This window comes from Toxotes jaculatrix, chromosome 7 (assembly GCF_017976425.1).
Source record: "Toxotes jaculatrix isolate fToxJac2 chromosome 7, fToxJac2.pri, whole genome shotgun sequence".
In the NCBI taxonomy this organism is placed as follows: domain Eukaryota; kingdom Metazoa; phylum Chordata; class Actinopteri; family Toxotidae; genus Toxotes; species Toxotes jaculatrix.
Window position 1 is genome coordinate 14,181,994 of NC_054400.1, and position 18,859 is coordinate 14,200,852.

At 43.9% G+C, this 18,859-nt stretch overlaps 1 protein-coding gene across 2 annotated transcripts in view; it reads right to left on the minus strand.

Moving 5' to 3' along the window:
- emid1 (EMI domain containing 1) overlaps nt 1-16,534 on the minus strand; it is a 51,021-nt gene extending 34,487 nt beyond the window's left edge. Inside the window, exons 1-3 of one of the 2 annotated variants that reach the window (XM_041041484.1) lie at nt 15,825-16,534; nt 9,383-9,496; nt 9,011-9,114 (exon numbers count right to left, since the gene is read on the minus strand). In XM_041041484.1, the coding sequence (XP_040897418.1) occupies nt 9,011-9,114; nt 9,383-9,496; nt 15,825-16,000 (394 nt within the window). In that variant the 5' untranslated portion in view covers nt 16,001-16,534. The remainder of the gene's footprint in view (nt 1-9,010; nt 9,115-9,382; nt 9,497-15,824) is intronic. The other variant, XM_041041483.1, reaches the window with a different exon arrangement.
- Nucleotides 16,535-18,859: the final 2,325 nt, after the last annotated feature.

Sequence of the window (18,859 nt, forward strand, 5' to 3'; positions counted from 1 at the left end):
AACCCAAAAACAAACCACACCGTATCTTTGTTTTGTTTTTTTTTCAAATGATTTGATGATTGTGGCCGTCTGCCTGTCTCCACAAACCTGACTAGACAGGGCCTCACGGGACCACATTCGGTCCCCATCAGGTGAGACAGAGCCCTTTAGGAAGACAACATGGAGGACGGCCAACTGAAATAAAAGTACCATGACATCATCCTCTGTCCATTCAACCCACAGTCAATGATAGCAGCAGACAGAGCTTACACAGCTCCAACTCTGGTACAGTAGCAGTGATTTACTGCCCTGTCAGTCTATCATAAGGCCCACATGCAAGTGATATACAGTTTGTGTGCAGGCGGAAACAGAAAGAGACAGTGAGCACGTGTCTGTTACCCTGTATCAAGTTCACTGATTACAGAAACTCAGCAAGTTCAGCTCCCATTTTTTTTTTTGTTTGGTTGTGCAACCCGATTCATCTGTGGTGCAAATATATAAGTTTAAATTTAGTGTGCGTCACATGTCTGTCTGTAAATACAAACTAGATGTATGTGCCTGAGCCGGTGAGAGCAGGTGTTTTTGGTGCCTTCAACGTGTGTGCATGTGTGCGAGTGCGCATGTTTGTTTGCTGCCAGGCTCTGACTGTGAGCTCAGCGTGAACCCGTGAGAGAGAAATAAACACCTGAGGAAACAGGAACACACAGACGCTCTCTCTGGACTGTATTTACGGTCCTGATTGAGGCGGGGGAGGAGGCGGAGGAGGAGGAGGAGGAGGAGGAGGGGGCGGTCGTCATGCACAGCTCAGCTCTAGCTGTGGCGAGCGTCCAACCAAAACACCGGGGCTGTTAAAGCCCCCCTGGATGAGTCCCAGGGGGCAATGGAGCGGACGGAATGCAGGCCTGGGTTTAGAGGTTCAGGGGTACGTCCTGTTGTTAATGAGCTCACCTCGCTGGGCCTCTCTGACTCTGAGCCCCCGACACTGCCTCACCAGCCACACCAGCGCTGCCACAACCTCTCCCTCCAGCCACAAAGACTGGACCTGGACTACTGAAGCATGCCACACTTCCTGCACACAATTCTGTGCCCCTGAGATGATCCCAGAAGATGTGCGTCTCCAAGAGAACAAGAAGATGATGAAAGGAAGTGCCGTGCCATGTTGAAACAGTCTGTAGAGCGCTGCAGAATGAAAACACCTGAATGTGTTTGCAGGCCCATGAGACATGACCCCAGACGATGAAGGAAAGCAAAGGAGATACGAGCTCTTTCTTAAATGATGCATGTCTTACATGCTCTATTAGTGCAGGGCAAACAGCACTCTGCATACATGAAACACACACACACACACTTTCTGTCCAGCGCTGAACATGACTAAGTTTGTCTTTAACACATTTTTGTGCACATAAGCAATTCAACATGTTTTATAAAAAGCATTAAAAACATTACATAAGAAATATAACAAGAAACATAAACCACGTTTACAGAAGGGAGCTCAAGATGCAAGTGCAAGGTGGAAAATAACAAATGCGTAAAGTTTAGCTGAAAGTTTTTAACCAGTTTTGACCTGGCCGAGGATAAACTAACATCTACATGATCTCCTGCCTCAGTGTGGCACCATGACTGGATGATGGATTAGGCACTGTACAAAAATTTATTGCAGAAAACTGAGCCTGGATTTGCAATAAATTACAGCATCTAATCACTTTTTAGCTCAGGTCTTGTGAGACAGCCACTGTTGCCACTCATGGGCGTTCTATGGGACTGTATTTAACAATATGTGATTGGTATGGTTAACCTGTACCGTATTTGCTCATGTGCTAGAATTCATAGCGTTTCCTGTAGCCTGCCTAATGAACTGTAGTCTGAGCCCATTGCAGTCTACTTAGCGTTAACTGATAGATGTAGTATGAACCATGGCACGAACATTTGGCATAAATTTATATACAGCACGCCGCAAACTCAGGTCCGCATGCCCTGCAGTCTGGACTTGATTGTACAATAGTTAGCCCTGAATTTCTTTTTTTTTTGCACCTGGCAACACTGTCTAAACAACATACTAAAAACACACAAACCAAACTCTTGCAAACAAACTTAGTAGTAGACTTCTCACAGCCCTCTTCTTGTCTGTGACTGTAACACCAGTACAGCTTCCTGTGAAGTCCCACTTTGCCAACCGTGTATAGCTTCAGCTTTTTATATCAGACATTTGATCTCCGGAGGCAAATTCTATTATCCTCTACTCTTTCCTCCTCTAGCCAATCAAGTGAGGTCATTTCTCTTTGGTCAAGGCGATTGGTTCCTTGAGGGGAATGCCTGCTCCTCTGTCAGGTTTGAGCTATGAAAGCCAACCAGGCATGTCTCTAATTAGACCGGCTGCTGGTGCAGCTCATCCAAACCTCCGCTCCACTCTCGTCTTCAGTCCAGAGCTAATCACAACCATCAGCACCACTCCCCTCATCCCCGTATCATCCATATGAGCAAATGGAAATATATGCAAAGACCAGCTGAAAGCAGAGCTCAAAAGTCAGACAGGGGCAACGACTTTAAAATTCTACACCTCATCCAAGATTGCAGCGTTTAAAGGCTGGGAAACTGAGACTGAACCAGAGGAGTAGGGGGATGTTTGGGAGGTCTGTGATACGAGAGGCCATAAATGATGTCACCACAACACACCACAGCAAGATCTCTGTGATGTGGTGGTCTGTTTGTGGTTTAGTGTACATGGGAGTGGAGAAGGTTTCAAGGTCGACATCATAAAATCCCCACCCACGGAGCCACAACACTTGAACCTCTCTTATGTGGTGTTGTATATGTTTATGAACTCATAGCTGTGACAAATGAGCAGCTAGCTCATAAGGACTACTGGGAGTGTACAGAAACCACAGACTGATACAGTGTAAGAGAAAAAAATATCAAATACAAAAGCAGTTGTGTTCATTGTATTTTTATGTTCTTGTGGTCCAGAATGTGGATATAATTGGGGATGAGCCAGAGATAAGGTGGAGACATAAATTAATTTCACGGAGCAAGAGAAGGAAAGAGTGAATTTTTGAAGAATCGAGCCTAAAATCGATCACATCTTTGCACTTCTTCAAAGTGGCCTCGATAAGATGGTTTATTAATAACTTGTGGCCTTATTTATATTATGAAGAAATAAACTTTTTTGTGTAAAAGCAAGAACTGGTAAAGAAAAACACACTGTATACCTTTAAAAAGCTAATTAAAGAGGGAAAAGGAAAATTAAGAAAGAAAAAAGTGGAACAAGTGGATGGGTGACTTGAATTCAGACAAGAAATGGTGATCTGCAATAAGTCCGGGGTTGCGAAAGAGATGCTGGCAGCAAGTGGATCCGTTGAACTCATCACAGCTGTATGGAACCAACAAGACCCTCGCCATCAATGCTGCCATTGTCTCAGCACTGACGTCAAAACGCCAAATATGCTTCATTACCTTCTCAGAGCTTACCTAAAGACAGTAGCTCTGTGTTATGCAGTACCTACATCACGGCATTCTATACCTGCGAGCTGAGAGACGGTGATATGTTGAAGGGCAGGGAGCAGACGGGTTAATGCAGCTTTAATCACACAAGTCGCTCAGTGGATCAGAGAAGAGAGACAGGAGGTAGAGCCCACACTCTCTAGCCCTCTACTAGTGAGGAGGATTTAAAAAAGCTCAGGATTTCAAAGGTTTTTCTTTATCTTCCTACATGATAAAAGTTATGTGTGTTACAAGTTCACTTGGCCTTATCTCGGCCAGGAAGAGAGTGTCTTTCTTCTCTCTGCTCCTGATTGCGTGATCTGTCAGGCTGTAAAGAGCCTGTTTGTGGGTCACTCCTCAGTCCACTTAAACGACTGGGTGAAGGGAAATGCCTCTGCTTTATTGGGGACAGAAGAATACACCAGCTGCCATGGCGTAGGTGTGCATGTGTGTGTGTGTCTATTTTCATCCCTAAAAGTTGTTCTGCGCTGCTGACTCGGCCCACTTTATTTCTTTCTGACTGCAGGAAAACTAGTTTTCAATGCACTCCCCAGGGAAGTCTTGGGAAATAATAAATAAATCAGTAAGCAGAAGAGGCATTTCCAGTCCAGGAGCCAGATACATAAAACTTAACTCAGATTCAAGGCTAAGCTTGTATGAAACTTAAAAAAAAAAAAAAAAGGATTCAGCAAAAGACCTGCATGTCTGTGTTTCTTGAAGTTTGCTGCCATTTATTTGAGAGAAGAACAGACTAAACTCCAGAAGATACAGGTCAACAAATGGAGCGTAAAGCATGAAATCAAATGTGGTTCTTTATGTATAGACAGGATTTCACATAAATAAAATAGACATTATGACAAATAAAATGTATAGTCATATCTCCTGTAAGTCTAAACGAACCAGGCTGTGCTAGAAAATGACATTCTACCATTACTGTGCCTGCCTTTTGCTTTGGCCTTCTGATAATGTGGGCAAACATAAACCATAAAGGCGTAGGGAGTTATAATTATAATTCTTATGACTCCACCATTTTTATTCCAAAGCCTGCAAGGTTTGTGCTGCACAGTGTGTGCTCTGTTTGTGGTTTGCATGGAACATTTCAAAATAATGTCAAAATAATATTATCATAATTATTAGTATATATTCCAATTTAAATAACTGAGCCCCTCTATGAAGTATAACTTGGAGATTTTTCATAAAACTGATGCACATACCAGCACACACTTACATAAGAAGACGACAGTATGAAAAGAAAGGCAGACAGGAGAAGAGAAGAAGAAAAAAAAGACTTCCCTCCACTGTTTGCTTTAGTTAATTTTAGGTTAGCTGGTTGGTATTTTCAGTGGTGTTGTTCGTTAATTAATGACTATTATGACAATTCCCCTGAGAGGAGCAGTGTGGGCTGAGATGGCTGGATGCTCCCATGTCTAATCTCATCGGGGGCTCTCAGCCCAGTTCGCCTTAACTTCAGCTGTTTCCAATTTGGGCTCAGCACTTGTGCTGCTCTAGCCATTTACATAACCATGAATATCAGCTGCTTTGGCCTTTCCTGCACACTGGCTGCAGGCTACCTCCCTGAATGTATGCAATTCACCTGTCTTTGTAGATGTCTTCTCATGAATGCATAAATACTCTGGATGTGGGAGGGAATGCAGCTAAATCTGACATCAAATCTGTTTGTTTTTTTTGTGAATGACCTGGAACAAGAGAGACAAACATATTCAACGCCTGTTAATGCAAACACGAGGGAATCCAGGATTGTGGCTAAGAAAAGAGAAGGGTTGAATGCAAAGGTGCCTCTATGTTTTGTCAGTGTAATGACTTTGATAATGCTGCTCTGTGTGGTCTAAGAGGTGTGGGAGTGGAGGTCACCTGCTCTTGTTCAGCTCCCTCCCCTCTGACCTCAGGCTGGGGTCCCTCCACTCACAGCTACTAAAGCCTGCTGCCATTAAAAGCAGCTAATCACACTGAACAGCTGCATCCCTCACTGTACAAATCCTCAACACCTCGCTCTCCCACCCACGCATTCATTCTGGCAGTCAGACAGACACATATACCGACGTCCACGCACTCCCACTCTTCCTTTGCTAATGGCAAGCTGCAGCCGATTGATGTTTAAAGCACAGGGTTTAGCGTGTAGGCCTGTGATAAGCTGCGCCGAGCTGTGAAAACACAGATTACATTTCTGTGGCTTATTACAGACAGCGTTCCTCTGCCTCCCAGCCATACCGTAATTGCAACCCAAAAACCGCAGCCTCCGCTTGGCTGCGAGATATGGCTTGACGGGGACCCCCGGCAGGGTTTTTGACAGCCGTGCTAATTCAAGTCTACGTTCCCCCATATGTTTTGCTGCACGGTGGCCCCCTCCCGCGATAAGCTACAGCCATATTTCTTTTAAGTGCTTTCTTCCATAAATCAAATCAGGGCTGAGATGTCAACTGCTGTCTCTTAGTGTCATCTTCGCACTTTTAAGACTCCATCAAAATTAGCAGACGGAGGGCAAAAGTCCAAATTGCCTATGAATTTTACAGATTTTCACGACTGCTGAGTGTGCAGTCACATTTTATTGCTGTGCTGTACCTTGATGCTGATGCAGTCTGTATGTGATAGAGTCTTTGAGAGCCAGCTTTAATCTAATAATGTTGCTTTTATGGGTTACATTTGATATTCCCATATCACAAAATTGCCTCTAAATGAAGTATAATTTTGATATGTGTGTGTGATGTTGCATAAGTTGGGATATCCCATCTGAAAACAAGCATTTACTTACTTGGAATGCCAAAGCCAACCAGGCATACATTAAATCCCTGTTTCTGGCAGGCTATGAAAGTGCCTCCATCTGCAAATACTTAGCCTTTTTTTTTTCTCAGGCTCAATCAGAGATAAAGACCATTGTATTCCAGGTCCAGAAGTAAGACAATATCTCCCAAACCTCATAGAAAACAATTAGGACCCAGTAATTACACCATTGGCCTGGAATTCCAGCCAAGTCCTGAGACTGGGTTCGGGAAGTAAGCAAAAGAGAGCGAATGTGAAAGGTGCCTGTCTGATGCAGTGTTATCTTACTCCGCTTGAACTCTGATGGAGTAAGTTTGTTTATCTGCCTGGGTGTGATGTAATGTTTTGCTTTTGGAGCCCACAGCTTGAACATGATAGGCCAAAAATCCTCACAATCCTGTGTATGACTGGGTGACAGCATTGCGTGACCTCTTCCCATAATGCTCTCTCATTTATATCTGCTCTCTGCACACTGATGCTTTGGAAACGCATCATCCAAAACCTAAACAGAGACACGTTATCTTAGCTTCACATCCGACCTGTTGATTCACGAATGCTGACTAGTCAGCTGGCAGGCAGAGGGGTGAGAACGGAGAGAGACAAGAGAAAACAACTCCCATTTCCATGTAAAATATAACCATATCAATAACCGTGCTCTCAATTTATGATGCACTTCCTTTCCTCTCTTCCACCTTAAAGCAGCCCCAGCCCCAAAGTCCTGCTGGTATGGATATCGTTCAAGATCTGCTGTAAAGCCTTGGGAGTCAGACATGGCCGGGGGCTTTTGAGGTGGCCTAGAGAGAGAATAGTGGAAGTAAAAGCAGGGCAACGTAAGTAAATGAGCGGATCATACACATTTTCCACAGTCTGTGAAAAGCAGACAAGCAGAGGAAAAGGGATGGTGGGAGCAAAGGCATATGACCAAATCTGGAAACCCCTCCCCCAAAAAAGGTCTTTAAACATACATGTATCCGGTTTTAGCTATTCATGAGATTTTTGAGATCGAAAGAAATATGTTCTTAAAGTCTGACCTAGACAGTAGATTTGGAAAAGTGTAGTAAGATGATAGCTGTTCTTTTATAAGAAAGAGTGCTTCATTTACTGAGCCTTTTTAATTCAGCCTTACTCAAGGTCAAACAAGAGCTAACAGCTGTCTGGAAATTCACAAAGTAATGCGTTGAGATTTGCAGATGGAGCCACACACAGGTATTAAGATCCCGGATTTGAGACTTGCACCCACTGAACTACGAATGCAGCTTTAACTTCACTTGGCAACTCTATAGCAACAGATTTAAGGACAATCCGGTCTCCAGCTTTGCCCGTGTGGCAAGCTTTTATTTCTCCTTAAAGCGGCGAATGAGGCAGACAGCGGCGGGGTATCAGGTTCTGGGCTGGCAAGAGGTTCTGCTCACGCGGCAGGAGGAGAACAAAGCGCCGGTGGCCCTGGATAGAATCCATGGTGCCGGAGAGTAAAGGCCCTGTGAATGGGACCTGTCACTTCCACTCAGCACCGCCTGTGATCTGAACCACCCGGAACGACGCTCAGATAAGTGGCTAATCCCAGCATCCCTGTCGGCTCGGCAGCCCCCTACTGCCATGACAACCGGAGGGGAATCTCCTCCAGCAACAACTTAATTGAATAATTTCCTCCCTGTTTGACCGTGTGTTCCTCTGCTTTTGTTAACTAAAGTCTGGTTTGTCTGACTGTGAATGCGTTTCATGACTGTGAGAATGGGACAGGTCTAAAATGCACATGATTTTTCAGGTAGCTTTGACGTGTGTCATGAGTGAACAAGCAGGAAGATGGGAGAAATTTCTCCGCTTGAGGCCACACTGTCGCAGACTACAGGCCGCTGAGAGTTGCTCTTAGCTCACCTGGGAGTGGGAGCATAAAAGTGAAAAACAGCCTCTGCTTTCAGCACCACAAAAAAGTGCCCACTTTAAGCACTGTAAATATTTATTGTCCTTTACGCCACCAAGCCCAGTGATTTATGTTACACCCAGTCAAGACCTGGGTCCCGGAATAAACAGACGCTCCACCCTTCTCCCTAGACTGCCGAGACACAGGGGCCAGTGCCAGGGGAAGTCATTATACACTGGGTGTGTGTGTGCGTGTGTGTGTGTCTGTGTGTCTGTGTCTGTGTGTGGTGGGCAGCTACTGTAGTCGAAAAATGAAAACAGCAGTGCTAGCATGGCACTTTAAGAGGATGAGAACTGGGTCCAGCTGGTCCATAAAACTCAAAACCACACAAAAGACGCAACCCTTACGTCGCACAATGACTCTTAGAATGAACACATTAAAACTGATTAATAAAGTGGAGCTATCTGACTCACCCTGAAGAGGCTGGGCGATCCTGTTTCTTAACTTCATTTTGAGGACAGAAGCAGCCTTATGTAAGCCTAATGGAAATCACTCCTGTTTATAAGTATTACTTGTGCATGTGTATTGGAAGGCACATCCGCAGGCTATAAGACGGCAATGCAGAACAGAGGGATGCAGCTGGTGGTGAACAAATAAGCTTGAAGAGATAAATAATCATTAAAAAAATGGAAAGAGAATGGGCAGATGAAGGAAAGAGAACACAGTGAGAGAAAGAGAAAACTGACAGAAGTCAAACTTGTTGAGAGAACTTGTTTTTCTAAAACTATTTCTCAGCCTTATTGCAATGTGGCCCCCCGAGAGCCCTGACTGCTGTTCAGTTCTATCAGCTGCTGTTTAACTATTGTGTGCATGTGTCTGTGAATCCATGAAAACCCTCCTTCTCTCTTGACTTACCTTCTTCACAGGCAGCGCCACTGAACCCTGGACAGCATTTCCATTCCAGCGAGGTCACTGTGCGGTACACCACTTTGTAGGACGGTCTGACCACGGTCTTATAGCTGAAAAACAAACACAAACTCTAAAGCCATCACATACACACAGCTGTCAGAGGATGGCGTGAATGTTTGTCCTTGCTCGCTTTCCCGTAAATATGGTCTAAACAATATGACTTGAACCTGGTTTTGTGTTTAGAAAAGGTGCAAAATACCAAATAACAAAGGCTGAACTTCCATGTAAGTGTTTAAAAATGGGTTCTTCTCTGTAAAAGGGTTCACATTTCAGCAGTACAGCAGAAGCACTAGTGGTGAGGCCCCTTAGTTTTCTCACCTGCCTCCTGTACATCCCTGTGGCCAGCGGCAGGTCTGGTAGACTCGCTGGAGAACTGTCCCATTCTGCACCTGGCACGTCACCGTCTTAGTGACCGTATGAGGACACCAGTTCCTGAGAAGAGAAGTAAAGTGAAGTGAAAGTCAGAAAAGCAGAGTTTAGAATAAAACAACAGTAGGATCGCCTAAAATTTATTATTTTTAGACACAGAGGAAAATCCCATTTTCAAAGTAAATAATTCAAGGAAGAGCCGTGTATATTTTAAAAACACCTTCAGACAAGTGCACTCACACTAAGGCGCGCTCACAAAAGTAAATTAGCCACGCAGTCACATTCAATACGCTGCTGTCTTCCCGAGGGTTTTGATTCTTCTTTCCCTTCCCCCCACCCTTTTGTTTTGAAACTTCTTTATGGTGTTTACACGGATTTAATCAGCCACGAGATTTGCAGGAGTGCATTGTAGGCTTTATTTAAACTGCAGCCTCTCCTCTGTCAATACACATCCGTTTGCATGCGGACCCTCAGAGGAGGTAAAGTCCCTCAGGAGGGAGTAAAGAGGAAGACGAGGTCTCATACAGAGATTAGAGATTTTCAGTACGGGTTAATACTGGGTCACGAGTCCACTCCCTTTCCAGAGAGGCCTTACAAGACTTTGGATTCACTGAGGCTGTTAAGAAACTGACCTGCTTATGCAAAAGTTTAGAGGTTAAGATCTGATAGTGAGGATATGAGCAGGACAAGTCAAGTGTACTCGCTTACATTCACCCATGAGTTATTTCTTAGGTTCTCTAGAAGCACAATCAAATATTTTCATTCAGTAAAAAGGTCCAGTTATAGCACATTTGTGCCACCATTAGGCTAAATGTCATCAAATTTTGTACAGGGTGACTCATTTAAAGAGACTGAGAGCTAATTGGCTTTGTTTAATCCTCACTGAGAACTCAATGAGCCTCCTAACAGGAGTACATACCGTGTTCCTGATGGGAAAGGAGAAAAGTTTAGCATGAGAGGCCAGTTTCATCTCATTCCTCTACTTATCAAATCGGGATAACACTGTTAGGTGGTTACCTGGCTTTAATATATGGAAAACACGCTGAGGCTGTTTACGCTACCATATGTTACTATTATTTTATTAACAATGAAGAGTATAAATACCCTGATTACCATCATATGGCAATAGCTGGAAGAGAAACAATTACTACAGCCTGTGTTTACACAATCAATAGATGTATAGAGAGGGGGCTCTGTGTAGAAACCACAAAGGATACTGTGTGGCTCACAGCACAAAACTACACTTTGTGTGTTCTGCTGCCAATGTGTTCGCAAGGAGTGGGAGGGTGCTCCCACCAAAGTCTGTTTGTCAATATGTGAGACCATATGTTTGTGTGTGTGAGAGACAGTTTACAATAAAGGAAACTGCCAAAGGCGGAGGATGCGAAGCAGCCCTGTACCAGCTCCCATTAACAATCCCCACATGTTGTGGTGGCCGCACACACAGACCTGAACCAGCTAGCAAGGGGGGGCACCTATGAGAAATGTCTGTGTACTACTGCAGCTTTTGGGGCATTTTTTTTTTTAAAGTTCATCTGCCAGAAGAAGTTACAAGTGAAAAATAGTTGAGTTGAGGACAACATATTCCAGGGACTATTAAATAGTAAAAGGAACCGTGCAAAAGTAAGATGCAGTTTGAATTAATCATAAACTTGTCAAGAAAAGAAAGAAAAACGAGAAGGGAATTCATCTGCCACACATGCTATTTAAATACAGGCCCACCCTTCATGTATATATCCATCAGCCGTAAGGCTACAAAAATGAATTTGGATCTATATGATTACCCTATGATTGCTTTCCCTTGTCTAAAAAAAAATTGCTCTAATCATCGGTGGAAAATTTCAGACATTGAAGCAGCTGTGGTCAGGTAGAGCTGGGGGGTACTAACCCCAACTCCTCCCCACCACTTATCCTCCAGACCTAACAGATAAACATCTGACTTTCCCAGGCTGAGAGGAGGTTTCACCTGGGAACAGCTCAGATTGTCACCAGGGGGTACCAGGAGGGGAGTGGGGGTGAGTTTTACGGTCTCCCCCTCCACCTCTTTGCATTGTACTTATGCAATTACAAAGAGGAAATACCAAACACCGCTGCTTCAGTGACTGAAATAACAACAGAGTTTACAATTTCCCAAAGGGCTTGACAACCAATACCTGCATTACCTACATAACTTGCTTAAACTGATTGACAAATTACATAGTAATTACAAGGCAGTAAGAAGAACACTTGGTCCACTGCAGAGAGGATGTAGGGATGATGATATATTCCTTTGATGCCAAAAGATAAATGTATTAAATGAGTACAGGTAACATCATTATCTCCTCTTCAATGTAAAAGACTTAAAATTAAAAATCGGTCATATTTAAGAGCTCTACAACAATAACTTTCCTCATATTGTTGCTCACTATATAATGGTCTATTCAATTTTGTATGGCTTTATTCTTAAAGCAACACAGGTGCATGGTGCGCTCAGTCCTTCGCTCTGAAATGTCTCATAGTCAACACCTTCTTCTTACTAGAGGCGCCCTTGTGGTATGAAGTGTGAAACCCACCAGCACAGTGCTGTTTCACTGGCAAAAGCACCAAGCAGGCCCTCAGTGAGTATCGGGTCTCTAAGCACACATGGCACACTCTGAATGCCGGGCCCAAGCTAAATAAATCATCAACCATCTCTCACAGTCACACATAGGCATAGCCAACAGTTAAGAAAGAAATCCACAATTTTAAAGTGACGGGAGAAAAAAAAAAAATCTCAGCTTTGGTCCATCTGGTCCTCAACACTACGGATGCCAAGACAGTAAAACACTGGAGGGAAACAAAAACATGCTGAACAGTAAATGAATGCAAATGCTGACAGAGAGCTCATGAACTTGTCAAAAGGCTTATATTCTAGTTACTGTGTGTGCCCTGATTTCACTTTGGGCGCTGTGCAGTCTGCATCTTTCATGATCACGCTACCGAGTAGGTGCACTTTCAGCAGCAGACTGTGTGGGGAGGAAGAATCCAGGAGTTAAGGCGTGTGAACTGACAAGAGGGCTGACGAGGGCAGGACGCTGGTGAGACTTTGGTGAAAAACGTCTCAGTAACTCCCTTTCCGTCCACCCGTCCATTCACGTACTGTGGGAGGAGGAGGGCTGAACAGTCAAAGATATGTTTGAAATGCAGCATGGATAGGAATCTAGAGGAATTTCTCTAGATTTCTGTCTGTGGGAAAAAATACTAAGGGAGAACAAAGGACAAAAGACAGATGTGGCAAAAGGCCAGACAGAGGAGAGGAGAAGAAGAGAAAGGAGAGAAGAGGAGAGGAGAGGAGAGGAAAGGAGAGGACAGGAGACAAAGGTCATTTTATCATAAGGGTCACACAAGGGAGCTTCCCATGGGAACAGGGAAGTGGAAGGAAAGACAATTATGAAGCAGTGTTGGTCCCACGGGGTATAGAGGAGGCGTAAAATAAATGTGGTGCAACAACAAAAGACAAAGAGAGAAAGAGAGAGTACAGTGGCAGTGAAATGAATGAAGAGAGAGAGAGATACGACATTCCTGGAGTCACAGTCTGCAGCTTCTAGGAAAAACAGAAAGAACCAGGGAAGCCTACAAGAGAACAGCGTAAAGCAAACCGCAATAGAAAATGAAAAATAAAAACTGACAAGGTGTATGTTCAGACTGCATCTGGAGAATTATTGAGTAAGATAATAGAGAGTGTTAGTGCTGGTGGGATATCATATTGCAGGTTCAAAGCCGCAGTGTGTTTTCCATGTGCGGAGGACAGTGAAGATCATGAAAGCACCACAGTGAGGCCCTGAAGGTCAGGGCTAAGTGACTCTTTGCAGCAGCCTCGGAGGGACGAGCAAAACTCTCATTTTTCTTTGTCTGTTTTGAGCTTTCAGGCCTGGACACCTGTGAGCTTTGAGTGTGTCTCTGGGTGTAAACAGGCAGTAAAAGAGCTGCTCTGCTGATCATGAATGAGACTTTGTGGACTGGTCACTTCCAGTGCATGTAATTGGGACACCGGTATAGGGCTGCAACTTACAATCACTTTCATTATCGATTAATCTAATTATTTTCTTGATTAATCAATTGATCATTTAGTTTATAAAATGTCAGAAAAGAGTGGAAAATGTCCATTACCATTTCCCAAAACCCAAGGTGACATCTTTTTTTTTCCAAAACCCAAAAAGGTTTCAATTTACAATCATGACAGACAAAGAAAACAAGTAGAAATTCACATCCGAGAAGCTAAACCCTGATTATTTTACATTATTTATTTGTTTGTTTTCTTTAAAAAGGTACTGCTGCAACTAATGATCATCTTCAATTAATCTCTTAATTATTTCTTTCATTAATTGTTTGGTCTATAAAACATCACAGTCCAAGGTGTTGTCTTAAGATATTCAGTTTACAATGATATAAAACAGAAAAGCAGCAAATCCTCACACGATTATCAAACTAATTTATAGTTAATTAATTGCTGCAGCTCTACACTGGTTTATGTTCTCACTCCCAGAGACCAATCCTGATTACTATATCTGCCATCACTAATTATTAATGGAGCCATTTCAACTGGGGACTGCTTCCTAATATCCATGAACAATTCTGATTGAGCTCATGCATTAACTGAAGTTATCTGGATGGTCAAATCTAAAGCCGTGGTGCTTTAAGCCACTCAGGGCTCAGCCCACTGGAATCTCTGTCTTCTTCATTCCCATGCCTAAAGAAAACGTGGATATGGTTAAGATGGGTGCAGGAATGAGGGCGGCCACAGGGCTCAGACTGCCTGTCAGACCATGACAAGTCCTCCGAGGGGGGATAAAGAAGCGGGCGAGACAAGAAATAAAGAAGCAGCTACCTCCGTAACCCCTCAGTGTGCTGAGCTCATATAGTTGTTAAGAACGCCAAGGGTGAATGAACACTTTATCAGCTCCTCCACAGAGCGACCGCTCCAGTCAAGAAATTACTCAAGAGCCATTAATCCCCTTTGATTTGGGTAATCACTGTGTGAAGACAGACTGGTACGGGAGGATAGTCCTAGTGAAGGTTTTCCCGTGGCAGAATCCTTTCCCAGTCTGCTAAAATTAATATTCATTTTCTTTTAAGTGCCTGAACCTCAATGACAAGTTAAGTCTCTGTCAATGAATGTCAAGTTGCTAATGTCCCTGAGAGAGCCTTCTGTTCTCTGAGGTCCCACTGCCACTGTCTGGCTTTGTTGACACACCATAAATTGCTGCTTTCACGGATCAGGCCAGACAGCAGGTGGACTGCGACTTTCAGCTCCTCTCATGTCACCTCAAACCCGCTGACCTCTGAAGACATCACAGTGTCTGACTCACTGACTCACAGCAGCAGCAGCTTCCCCTCTGTTTGTCCTGCCATTCCTTCGCTGCCACTTACAAACAGCAGCAAACCGACTGTAAACTCATCTCTCCCTCCCAAAACAAGTCCAGATGCAGCGGAGTTCCAGCTGCTTGTGTTTAGTAAACATGTCCACAAACTCTCTGGCCGTGAGTGACAGGGGGGAAGCCGAGCGGGGAGGTGAGTCAGAGGAGCGAGGCTCGGGAGAGCTGAAAGCCACCTGGGCACACCCAGGAGAAAGGGCCACATCAGAGAGAAGTGGCTTCAGCTTCTGGCCAGGTTGAGCCCACGCACTGTAATCTGCACACACACACTCACAACCTGACAGCATAAATATTTGTAAGATGGGAAACGTCCTTTGAATCATTAAGCACTGGCTAGTCTCTGAGCTAAACACTGTCCCTGTCCAGGAGGGAAGCAGAACTGGATCGCGCTCTGGTCTCTGTGTTTAGTCTACAGATTCTCCTTCAGAAACCCCCTCGTCAACAACTCACAGAGGATCAATCGCTTCATGAGACCATCTCATGCCCCTTTTCATTCAGTGACCTTTACTTAAGCTATTCATCTTGCTCCCTCTTTCACTGTCTAACATTTATTGAAGATACTTCCTGTCTTCCCCACTGGGACCCACACAGGAGCAGCTTCTATGTGGACAGATGTGTGGTCTAAAAGGTGGTGCTTTGAAGAGCACCCCGAGAAGGAGCATATGATGCGACTGAGGGGGACAAAGTGCAGACAACCCAGCCTCAGAGGCAGTGGAGGTGCTCTAAGAAACCACAGAGAGGGAAGGTGGGTGAGCTGGGAGCAGAGCACTGTGTGCTGCCAGCACAGGAAAAAGGAAACCAACTGTTAGGAAGACAATAGGACCTGGTAGATGGATGGAGATGGGAGTAGCTCTGCAGAGTCATGCACTGACGAGAAGTGAGGTTATTAGGTTTGAAAATAGACTGTAGAGGCAAAGAAAGGTTATTTGATTGAGGATTAACATACAGTGCAGCGTGTGCAGGTATCGCCATAAAATAAAAGTGCATGCTTTCCTTACCTTTTCTGATAGACTGAGGTGTGAGAGGCTGCTGTCTGGCTGCTGGGTGAGTAGGTTCTGTAAAGTCCCGTCTTCCAGGTCCCGTCAACAAACGTGGACAGCCAGAGTATCAGCACAGTCCAAAGCAAACTTTTTCTGCAAAGCGCGGACACGCTCTCCCGTTGGCGCGGTCCCATTTCCGTGGCATTAAAAGTAGGGCCAGAAAAGTTTTAATGAGCCCAACTTCCCCCGGGTTAGAAAACACACCGGTCAGTGGATCCAGCTCGCGGGGGGAAAATGTGTCAAACAGCACCGGGTCGAGAGGAGAAGACGCGCATCCTATTCACTAAACATGCACTTCTATGAACTACTAAAAAAAATCTGACTCGTTTCTTTAAAAAAAAGAAAAGAAAAAAGAAAAGAAAATTAAAGAAAAGAAAAAGAAAAATAATAGCTTTTCTTTTCTTAAAATCCTAAGTGAGCTAAATGCCGCCCCATAAACTCCCTCTTCTCGTTTGTCTCTACCTATGACAGAGATCCGACATTTGAAAAATAAACCATGAATACTGTGTGTGAGTGAGTGCTGATAATAGTGTGTGTTGTCCTCCTTTCTCTATCTGCTTTGCCTACCTCCGTCTGCCTGTGCGCATTTCGAGCCGAGCCTTTTTACAGCAGCGGGCATGAAACCCGTTTTATAGTCTCCTCGGGTCTTTTAAAAGCACAGCCTGCTGGGTCTTTTTCACCCTGCCCCGTTTCAACCTCTCACAGAGGACAATGCATCTATGCTCAAGGCGACGGCACGTTACGCACTGTATTTGTTCTAAATGAATTATGGGGCTGCTGCTTCTCCGAGGGTCCTCTGAAATCACTGGAGCTGCGCCGGTGATGAGTAATTGTTTTTTTTTTCTTTCTTTCTTTTTTTTTTCTCTGGTCAACACAAGAGGCTATAAAACAAATTATGACTAAGTTCTGGCCCTATAGGATTCGAAAAGTTATATTTAAAAGCCCGAAGTAAGGTTCATCACTGTATTGTTACCATCACATGTGCCTAAACATTTCCGCCATCTGTTATCTGTTATATTTAAAAGCTTACCGAATAAAGATCATGTATATTCTTCATATCAAATATGCTTCAACACCTTATACAGTCTATGTTCAACACTGACAGTATCTATCTACAGTGGGGTCCAAAAGTATAAGACCACATTGCAAATCTCAAATTATATTTTCACAAAAACCTGGAAATAATCAGAAAGTTTATGGATTCAAAAACATTTAAAGTTTAAGACACAATAAGTTATGCCATGTAAAACGAAGAGGACATATTTGAGGTTCTGCTCTATTCCTAGGTCAGCAATCAAATTTAAGCAAATTTAAAGATTTGACCAACTTAACTCCTTTGTAGGAAAGGTCAGATTTCCTTCCACTGAAGCTTGAGTTCAGAGGACACTCAGGTGGATTTGATCTACTCATCAGTTCTAAATGAGGCTGTCTGAAGTTTCCAGAAGATCATTGCTCACTAAGTAGCACTGTGATAATGGGAGAAATGGCATCAGAATTAAGTGAGAGGTCAGAAGTCAAAACATTAGAGCAGCCTTCTCTTTCAAATCATGACTAAACTAAAGGTTTCTAAGGGGGCAACGCACAGAACTCTAAAACACTTTGAGGAAAATGGATCAGTTGTATCCGAAACACAATCAAAAGTGACCACACCATCAAGAGATCAATACATCTAAGCTCCCAAAGAGATAGAAAAGCAATTTCACATCAGATACAGAATTTGCTAAATAAATAACACAAGACTCCAATCAGCAAAAGTACTGTCCAAAGAAGCCTGTCCTGTACTGGTCTCAGAGGATGAGTAGCAGTTTCTAAACCACTTCTCTGGAAGGAAACAAGGCCAAACATTTGGGGTGGGCTAAGAAAAGCCAGCATTTCACAGTGGATGACTGGAAAAAGGTCAGATTTACGGATGAATCCAAGTTTAAGATTTATGGCAGTAACAGACGGGTTTATGTAAGGAGACGAACAGGAGAGAGAATGATAACGTAGTGTATCAAACCCATAGTGAACATGGAGATGGGAATATTCAAGTCTGTGGTTATTGGGGTTGCAAGATAATGACCCCAAATACAAGAACAACCTGAAAACCAAACAAGATCAAGGAGTCCTGACTGTTGCGGACTTCAGAGTCACCTGACCTCAATCCTGGTAAACAAATCTGGGGGCACTTGAAGACTGAGAAAACCAAGCATCCTGTGACACCACATGCAGCTCTTTGGAACACTGTCAAATCATAACATGGGTCATCAGGTTTACTCATTTGTCATGAAAAAAAATCAGAATTACATTTGAAACAAATGCAAAATTGATGTATCTTGATTAGTGGCCTCAAATTTCTGGACCCTGCTGCATCTAAGATGTTTTTGACCAGTTGTTGCCTTTAGCAGCTGTTGTCTGCAGCCTCCCTATCAAAGCCATCAGTGCTCCGGCGGACAGTGGCAGGAGAATAGTTGAGGTTACTGTAACCTCCCTCTGCCCATGCATGTAGGACATGTAGGTTTACAGTGCAAGCAGCCAATAACCACAGAGCTGCAGTCCTGCTCCAAACTAAACACCTGGCACTGCAACCAAAAACTGCGGCCTGAGATGTATATCTGTGGTTGGGCTGACTATACCTCTCGGGTCCCCATGGGCTGAGCTGCAAGTCTCTCCAGCTGCAAAAGATGCTGCAGGTTGCAAAGAGTAATTATGCAGCTGCCGAGTATTCTGTAGTTTTGGTTAAATTCTCAGCTAATGAGAGATGGGATTAACAGTTTGACATTGACAGAGGGGCATTCTGACTGGCACTAACCAGCCCCCACCCCCCGACAATACAGGGAGAAAGCAGCAAACAGTGCATACACTTCAATGGGGACTGAGTAAGACCACCTGCTCTCAATCACGACAAGCGGAAACTGTTTGGGATTGGGGTTTTGGTGGGGAAGGCTGGAAAATGATGTGTCAGAGTTTTTTGTTTCAGGGCACCCTTGGCATTTTATGAGGCCACTCGGTGC